Source organism: Theobroma cacao, chromosome 3 (assembly GCF_000208745.1).
Source record: "Theobroma cacao cultivar B97-61/B2 chromosome 3, Criollo_cocoa_genome_V2, whole genome shotgun sequence".
Taxonomy (NCBI): Eukaryota; Viridiplantae; Streptophyta; class Magnoliopsida; order Malvales; family Malvaceae; genus Theobroma; species Theobroma cacao.
Window position 1 is genome coordinate 24,824,061 of NC_030852.1, and position 9,414 is coordinate 24,833,474.

General features: G+C 36.8%; 2 protein-coding genes across 2 annotated transcripts in view; one reads left to right on the forward strand and one right to left on the reverse strand.

Moving 5' to 3' along the window:
* LOC18604950 (enolase 1, chloroplastic) overlaps positions 1–3,523 on the reverse strand; it is a 4,148-nt gene extending 625 nt beyond the window's left edge. Inside the window, exons 1-6 of the mRNA XM_007037673.2 lie at positions 2,903–3,523; positions 2,461–2,768; positions 2,011–2,165; positions 1,609–1,926; positions 621–767; positions 468–518 (exon numbers count right to left, since the gene is read on the reverse strand). Coding sequence (XP_007037735.1) covers positions 468–518; positions 621–767; positions 1,609–1,926; positions 2,011–2,165; positions 2,461–2,768; positions 2,903–3,324 — 1,401 coding nt within the window. The 5' untranslated portion in view covers positions 3,325–3,523. The remainder of the gene's footprint in view (positions 1–467; positions 519–620; positions 768–1,608; positions 1,927–2,010; positions 2,166–2,460; positions 2,769–2,902) is intronic.
* LOC18604952 (tetraspanin-11) lies at positions 4,754–5,942 on the forward strand. The gene is made up of 2 exons (XM_007037676.2): positions 4,754–5,274; positions 5,417–5,942. The coding sequence occupies exons 1-2, from the start codon at positions 4,774–4,776 to the stop codon at positions 5,720–5,722; spliced, it is 807 nt and encodes a 268-aa protein (XP_007037738.1). The 5' UTR covers positions 4,754–4,773; the 3' UTR covers positions 5,723–5,942.

Genomic DNA, 9,414 nt, shown 5'->3' on the forward strand with positions numbered 1-9,414 from the left:
GGGGGGGGGGGGGGGGGGGGGTGTATGGAAAGCCATCCCTATGAGTTAAAGTGCAATCTTTCACAAACTTTTAACCATCTGTTTTCTTAGGCCAAATGCAGCTATGAAAGAAATAATCTCTGCCAAACCAAATCCATTTTAGATCAAATGGTGAGGAGATTATACAGTGCTCCCATCATCAATTTGGATCAACTAGGATGTTGGCAATATTCTCCGCCAAGAGAATTCAACTTATTTTGTGCAACACTGCAATGCTACAGTGTTATTAATATTAACTATAGTAGTTGTTAGTCTCTAGTGCAGGGTCATATCCCAAGGTCTGAATCCATTTTCTTCCCCTGGTCTTGTTCAATTATACAAAATCATTCAGCTCTCTGTTAGTCTATAAGATCCATGTCACAAAAGAGTGTGCCATAGGTATAAGAGTACACTAGATGAATAGAGGAGAAGAAAAGCTTCCAGATTACCTGATTGTATTTGGCCAATCTCTCACTTCTACAAGGAGCTCCAGTCTTGATCTATACAAAAGAACAACAATCATCACCTTCTAGCATTGAAAAAATAAAAGAATGCATTGCCGATAAAATGCTATTAGAGATTAAGGATTTCAAAGGATGTACCTGGCCGCTAGCCAAACCAACAGAAAGGTCAGCAATAAAGTTGTCCTCTGTTTCACCACTTCGGTGGCTGACCATCACTCCCCATCCTGCAGCTTTCGAGTCAAGTGCTGCTTGAATGGATTCAGTTACTGTGCCAATCTGGTTAACCTGTGATATATAGTAACAAAGAATGAGCTATGGCATATCTCCTCTTACATTAATACAAGCAAGGAAAAAACATTGTATGTTTGAATAGCAATCCCATGTAATCAACCAGGTGATAATGATCGTGTACACTAATTAATTTACAAATGGGGGAAGAAGAAACGTGAAGGGGAAGGGGAAGAGCAAAGAAAGAAACACTGCAACATGCACTATCTTTTCATATACATTAATTTTCTGATGAAAAGAAACATTTTTCAATTCTGTCAAAGAAGTCCCATTAAGAACCACTACCCACTAAGCAGTCAAAGATGTTGGTCATAAATGATCTGATTACAATTAATGCACTCTGTATATTTTGTTTCTAATAGAATTTCACTAAATTGCATACCATCCCCTGCAACATAATAGAATTTTCGTTCATGGAACTCCAATGATCCACTAAGATTAAACCCCCCAAGACATTGTATAGTACATTTGCAATTACCACAGCCTGCTACTACGTACTATATAGTGCAGCCAATTTTCTCCCAGTAAGTACAAGGTCATACCATATAGAGGTTGGACAGTTAGAATCTATGAGATATAGAAAATTATCATATAGTAATTTCAATTCTATTTATTAGCCACATCTTGATTTCAATAGCATATTCTTCATTTAAAGTCTATCAATAAAAATAACAATTACAAATCATGCCACACTGATCCTCATTGTTAGGTTCTATTCTAATGAATATCAAATTGTTCAGTGGGCCAGAATAGCAGAACTGGACAAGGAAGAATTGTGTTAAAAGAACTAAGAGAAAATCCCGAGAAAGGATTGGATTGTGCTAGCATAGATGTTTACCTTAAGAAGCAAGGCATTGCAAGCCTTCTTTTGAATGGCTTCAGCTATTCTCTTTGGATTTGTGACTAACAAATCATCTCCAACAAGTTGGATATCGACAGAAGACTGTAGTGAAGACCATGAGCTCCAGTCATCTTGGTCAAATGGATCTTCAATAGACACGATAGGGAAGTCTTTGACAAACTCTTTGTAGAGTTGACCCAAGCTCTGAGCTGAGCGCACATAAGCTCCATCATTTGGTTGTTTCTTAAAGTTCAGGTCATATTTTCCATCTTTGGTGAAAAACTCTGAAGCTGCAACGTCCATTCCTATTTTGATCTGCAATTTTCAAATTTTTTTCAGGTCACTGTTAGCAGATGGCAAAACTATAAAAATAGAAAAGAACAATATTTTATCTCCTACCTTTCCAGTGTAACCAGCCTTCTGAATTGCATCCATTAGCAAAACCAATCCCTCCCTGTTGTCCTGAACATTAGGAGCAAATCCCCCTTCATCTCCAACATTACAAGCATCTTGTCCATATTTTGCTTTGATAATACCCTTTAGTGTGTGATAAACTGTATCCTCAAAAAGAAGAAAGTATTATCCACTTATGCAAAGACAGATTTTTTAATATGCTGAAGAAAATTCCAAGGTACAAATAAATGGCCATAAATCTAGAAATGGTAGAAATTTATTACAATTTCAAACTAATTGCAGTGAACATGAGTTCGGAAACCTAAAACATAATCCTATATGTGCAAAATAAGAGTCGAACTTGACATCCAAGTCCATATAAAATGAACAAAAGATTATCTAATGAAAGATAACTACATCAACAGACTAGCATAGATAAAGAGTTACTCAGCTAACCTTCACTTCCCATGCGAAGCGCCTCAGCAAAGGAGGTTGCACCAACTGGTAGTATCATAAATTCTTGCATAGCCAAATTATTTCCAGCATGACTTCCTCCATTGATTACATTAAATGCTGGAACCGGCATAACAAGCTCCTTTGTTCCTGATAATTCCTGGATATGCTTGTACAATGGCATCCCTTTAGCCCCGGCACCTGCTCTGCATACGCTCAATGACACTCCCAATATTGCATTAGCTCCAAGTTTTGACTTGTTTGGGGTCCCATCAATTTCCAGCATAACAGCATCTACATCCGCTTGATTTCTTTCCAAAGAGAAAGGCATTAACTTCAGTACTTAGAAAAACGAGGTTATTAAAGACATAAATCAAAGTCATTTATTCAGCTTATTACTTTTTCTATTTGCATATTTTGCTTCTAAGAAAAGTATTAATTTTACCTAACATCAACGCCAATAAGCTTAGGACCCAAAACTTCATTGATGTTTTTAACGGCGAAGAGCACACCTTTGCCGCCATAGACGCTCTTGTCACCGTCTCTGAGCTCCAGCGCCTCATAGATCCCGGTAGAGGCGCCGCTAGGGACGGCTGATCGATAACGATCATCGGTGATCAAATCAACCTCGATCGTCGGATTGCCCCTGCTGTCAATAATCTGCCTAGCTTTGACTGATTTGACCTTGCATTCCTTTGACGCCGTCACAGTAACAGACGGGGCGGCTTTTACGGAGCACTGGATAGAAGCGGGCCGGAATTTTCGGAAAGGGATAGGCCCTGGGGCGGAAAATGCGGAAGGTTGCGAAAGAGAAGGCGGGGAAAGGAACGGTTTTTGAAGGAGATTAGTTTGGGTCGGTAAGGCCATGTTTGGTTAGAAGAGTGAAGCTAGGGGAAGGGGGAGTGTTTGGAAAGAAGGAAGGAAAGTGAGGGAAAGTTAGGGTTGAGAAGGGAATAGTAAATAGGGAAGGAAGGAAGGAACGTGGAGAAATCCGTCAAGTGGCGATGAAAGCAAGCCAGTAGATAGCATGCAGCTGTGCTCTGAGTAGGAGTTGCTTTACATTTTCATTTTTTAATTTAAAATTAAAAAAAAAATGGTGAATAAAAATGTGTTTTTGTCTTGGTGGTTGGTGAAGGCAGACAGGGAACACGCTGAGACTTCGAGGTTAGTTACACTCGAAAATACTAGTTAGGTGTCAAGTGTGCATGAGGTCCAACTCTGTTCAAAAGATTGTGGGTCCCGATCAGCCGTGGAAAATGGAAACGTGCAGCGGCCTTTTGGTTTATCCCCTTTTGGGTCTGTCTTTACGAATGGGCTAAACCCAAACCAAAGATGTTGTAGATGGCAACAAGGCAGTTCACCCTTTAGCTCTGTCCGGATATGGAAAACGACAATAGTAACTAAATTCGATCTTGTCTCAAACGTTCTGTGAGCGTCAATTTCTCTACAATTTGATCCGAGGAACGACCTCTCCAACTATCAAAACTTATAATTCCCTTTTCCTTGTATGTCATTACCAATGAAATTAAGAGATCCATACTACTCTTAGCAATGAAAATGAATACTAGATGTGGAATATATAACGATATCTCACAAGTTTTGGTTCCCTAAAAATAATTAATTAAGAAATGAACTACTAATTATTTATGATTATGACAATTCCATGTCAAGTCTTTCTTCTTGTTATTTTTATAAGGCAGAGGAGCCATCGACAGTATTAATTCCAGCATTATTTTTGTGATACACGTTTTTATAAACGTCCAAGGTGTTAGAAGAGAGAGAGAGAGAGAGAGTAAATCTCATTGAATGTTCCATCCTTTATATTATGGATAATACATTGACCGGATCCAAATCGGAGAGCAGCAGCGGAGTGCCTGCTAACACATTGACCAGATCCAAATCCAAATCGGAGAGCAGCAGCGGAGTGCCTGCCTATATTTGCAAATGAACCCCATAAAAGAGTAATCATTGCTGCTCAAATGCGAACCTGTCCATCACCTCAAGCCGCATGCGGCCGAGCTGAAATAGCATCCTCTGCCTGAACAACAAGATAGAGAAGAAGCTTTCATGATTATATATAAGAAACCTACTTTTGCTGTGATTTTGATTTTCTTTGGTTTATAGAAGCGGTTACTGTTTTCCTCAAAAAACAAAAAAAAACTCATATTACCTGTATTTTGCTTCAATTATAGCTCCCACTGTAACAACACAGAGGAGAGAAACTAATTTCTTTCCATTTTTTTTCTCCGCATATATGTAGCTAAAATCCTTCACCAAAGAAGCGTTGAACAAAAAAAAGAAGAGAAGAACCCAATAATGGTTCGCATTAGCAACGCCGTTTTCACCTTTATAAACATCTTCCCTTTCTTTCTAGGCGTCGTTGCCGTTGTTGCCTCCATCCACTTTCGCTTGCATGGCGGCAGCGTTTGCCAAAACGCCCTCCAAAACCCTTTACTGATAATAGGCCTCGTTTTATTCGCTGTATCGTTGCTAGCCTTTATTGGTTCTTGTTGCAGTAATGCCAATTCTGTCTTAACTGTTTACTCCATTTTGATGGTTCTGGTGATATTGGCTTTAACCGGTTTCACGCTTTTCGCGGTGGTGGTCACTAACAAGGGCGTGGCCAGGAGGATTTCCGGGCTAGGGTTCAGCGAGTACCGGCTCGGTGATTATTCGGGTTGGTTGCGTGACAACTTCGTGAACCACAATAACTGGGATCACACCCGGAGTTGTTTGATTGATTCCCATGTTTGTACGACTCTCCACAGCGGGGCAACCTTCTCGGATTTTATCAAGCAAAAGTTGTCCTCAATACAGGTATTTGAATTTTCTTGCCTCACATTAATCTTTCAATTCATTTCCTTTTTGAAACTTAAAATCTGATTATGTTTTAATCGTTAGGATGCCTCTGAAAATTTCAAATTAATCTTCTTTGTTTCTTCCTGTGTTTTTTTGAAAGTCCGGTTGCTGTAAGCCACCAATGTACTGCAAGTTTGTGTACAAGAACGCGACGTTCTGGATAATGCAGAAATCAGGGCCGGACGTGGAAGACAACGACTGCAGGGCATGGAGCAATGACCAACGGAAGCTGTGCTACAATTGCAAGTCTTGCAAGGGAGGTGTTTTGGCCAACATAAGGAAAGAGTGGAGACTTTTGGCTATTCTTAACATATGCATCCTTATATTAGTCCTCATCACCTTCAACATTGGTTGCAGCATTAGAAAAAACAGGAAAGCTGATGAGAAAAACTACACCGCTGCTTAGATATATATAGAGCTTATCCTCTGAGTTTTCATCATTTTCCTCTTCATTTTTGCTTTCAATTTTGTTAAACCTCAGTAGGTCTAGAAACCCAGTCCTGAAATGGTGGACAAGTTAGACATCATCATTAGGTCTAGTATCTGAATTATAGCACATAGTTAATGTAGAGCTCCGAATTCAATTCATTTGGAATTATCTTCGATTTTCCTTTATTTATTCTAGATTTTTTGTAAAAAAAGAACCCCACATTAAAATATTAACTCTTTTATTTTAAAAAAAAATCATTAATTTATTGCTTAAATTTTTTTTAAAAGAATTCAATTTATATATTAATCATTGAGGTACACTTATACCCATTATATATCATATATCCATAAATCTCTAACATCTTAAAGGGATTAGAGTGTATTACGAATTTTTCTTGTTTCATGGAGGTTTTATTTGTCATATACTCAGCTATTTTATAACCTTTCTTGAAAACATGACGTGTAACCACTGTCCATTGAGGTATCACTTGAATCAAATCTGCATTCGAGCAAGGATGAGATAAAGAAGTAGTTATAGCTTTGACAAATATCTTATTATCAACTTGAAAGTCAACCTTTGTAAACACCCTCTATGCTGGTCCCAGTTGAAATGTGAAGCCTCCTTTCCAGCCACCTTGCCTATCTTTAAGGCGCCACCCGCTGCTGATTTATGTAAAGAACGATTAGAAGCTCCGTCAACATTTAGAGCGATCCAATCGACCGCAGGTAAAAGCCAACCGATCAGTCGTTCCTCTTTGGGCAAATTTCCTCCCAAAGGATTAACCATACTAGCTGAATGGGAATGTTGTGCCCAGCTTTGAATTAAAACCAATCGGCACTCTGTAGGAATATTTTCATTTTCAAAGATGAAATAGTTCCTCCATTTCCAAAGGAGCCAACAATGTTATGCCAAAAACCATATTCCATGGAACACCGTTTACCATGACTTTGTTATTGCTCAGAATATGGGACAGCCAATCTAATAAGGAGTTTACCTAAAACATACCTTGTAGATTTTGTGGAACCAGTCTAAGCCACTGTACATTAGGAGTGGGACAATCTCTCAAAGTATGCAACAAAGATTCCTCCTCTACTTAGCACTTTGGGCATGTGGCTCAACCAAACATTTCCTTCGAACTCTCTCTATATTTGTTAGAAGCTTATTGTGCAGGCAATGAAATATGAAAGTACGACCTGGTTCAGGACCATTCCACTTCCGTGCCAGGTTCCAATGCCACTATTTGTTTATCCATTAATCTATGCCTGCCTTGTAAGGCCTCATGCGCTGAGGAGACTGTAAATAAACTCGAGGAGGATGGCGCCTAGTATGGTTTTCGGATAGCAGATTGAGCTCCTCAGGTGGTAATAAATTCACCACCCTGTCCATGTTCCAAACTCCATTCGAAAGAATAAACTCTCTAACACAACTATTATCCTCAATAGAGATTCCAGTAGAACGAGCTGCTTCAACTAAGGGACGATCATATCGCCACCTGTTTATCCAAAACCTTGTCGAAACACCATTTTGTTTGAATTTAGGCCAAAACCGACTAATTGCATTTCGAAACCATCTCTAATAATACCACATGACGTATTAATGGTTGAAGCAAAGCTTAGGATGGTATTTAGGCGCCCCTCTATTGTGACCAATTTCTCTTCAAAAATAAAAGAATTCCTCCACTTCCATAAATACCAGCAACTTATCCCAAAGATGATATCCCAAGGGATTTCAGTCACCACTACGTTACAGTGAGATAAATTGAAGGAAAGCCAATCAACTAAGCTTGATTCATAGAAATGTCTATGATTTCCTTGAGGTAGAAGTCGCAGCCAAATGGCATGCAGTAGCAAATGGGCAATCTCGCAAAACATGAATTACAGACTCACCTTTTTGTCTACATAGCACACATCTCGAGTCATTTTATTTCTACAAAATAATTATTTTATCGCGTGTATAAAATTAATTAAACTATATATCATACATTATGAGAAAGAGAATTTGTCATTATATTAATTTAAATAAAAAGTGTAAAAAATAATTTTTTAAAATATATATATTAAATTATAAACAGTTATAAATCACAAGGGATTTAATTTATCCAAAAATTATGTTTATCTTATTTTAAAAAATAAAGTTTTATCCAAACATATTGTTTCTATCCTTAACTTGAGAAAGATCACAAGTTTTGGTACATAGGTTCAATGTCTTGTACAGTAACAAGGCAGTCAGTTTAAAGTATATAGACATGAAATCAGGATTAAAAACTCATGCTAGCAGAAATAGTAGGATTGGATTAGGCTGGATTGCCTACCATTTTTGAAGTTCACTGATATTTACATCAAGGATTGCCTACTATTTTCGAAGCTCACTGATATTTACATCAAAGGAATATCCTTACTGCGTAGGATATAATCATCATCTACTTCTGCATAGAATATAATCATATACTTCTTTTTTTTTAGTGTGACGCCCAAGGTGAAATTAAAATATATATCAAACTTTTTTTACTTGTGCTTCTATTATTTATATATTTTGGTAGAAAATTTTGTTTTAAACATTAATACTAAACTTCCTACTATATATTAATAAACCTGAATAGAAAACAAAAAAAAAAATCCAAAATTTCAACTCAATTAAGTCAAAATCAAACTGTCCCACCGCACGCAAAGGCCACCATTACTCACGTCGTTTCCAAACGGCTTCAAGGGTCAAAATCGTACATTTCTCACTAAATCGCATGATGTGCATGTTCCGGGCTTACGCCACCTGGCAAAATCCCGACTTCAACAGACCCCACGAGATAAGAGATTACAAATCCTCCTAATTAGAATAAAACCGTAGAGTTCATTTCAAATTAGAAGATTAGTTTTATAAATGATTAACTTTAAAAATTTTGTATATAAGTTTAAAATCGTAGAAGACTTAAGCTGTTTTCATTATTTTAAGTTATATTTGTATGTTGTATGCAATGTTTATAACTTTTTTTTTTATTTTTTAAAACTTGTTTAGAATAATATATAAATGTTCTTAATTTATTTTTATTATTTGTTTTGTGGTTCAAAGAAAGGGAAGGAAGAAAAAAAACTCTAAAAAGAGAGGAAGAAAGGGAGGAGGGGCACGTGAGATTTTAATTAAAGGAAACGGTCTTTGTTTTTAAAGAAAAATCTTGGAAATTGAGTAAAAAGAAAAAGAAATAAAAATGATTAAACTATTATTTTAAAATTAAAAAAAAATATTCAAACTATTTACGAGAAATGATTTTAAGATATAGATTTATTAAAAAGCATAGGAGAAAAATGTTAAAATATAAAAAAGGACACAGATACATGTTTTTCATTTAAGAGATAGTAAAATATAAAAAAAAAGCAGCTAAGAGATATAAAATGACTATAATACCCTGTAAGTGAGTTATTATCTTTTAAATTGAAAAAAAAGAAAAACTGTTTTACAGACGTAACCAAAAGAAACCAGAACAGAGATTTCCCTTTCTTCGCTGGTTGTTTCGATTTCTCTTTAGTATCAAAGAAACGGAAACATAACAGAACCGAAACCAAAACCCAAAACCAAATCCAATAGTTTCTTCTTCGTTTGTTTTGAAAGCAAACCTTTTGGAAATTCCCAGAAAATTAGAAAAAGAGAAGCCATTAATTGTTACTGCAATAACAATA

Excerpts from the sequence above, each read along its gene's own strand:
- LOC18604952 (XM_007037676.2), top strand. The coding sequence starts at position 4,774 with ATGGTTCGCATTAGCAACGCCGTTTTCACCTTTATAAACATCTTCCCT. Across the intron at positions 5,275-5,416 it reads AAAAGTTGTCCTCAATACAG|TCCGGTTGCTGTAAGCCACC; the intron begins GTATTTGAATTT and ends TTTTTTTGAAAG.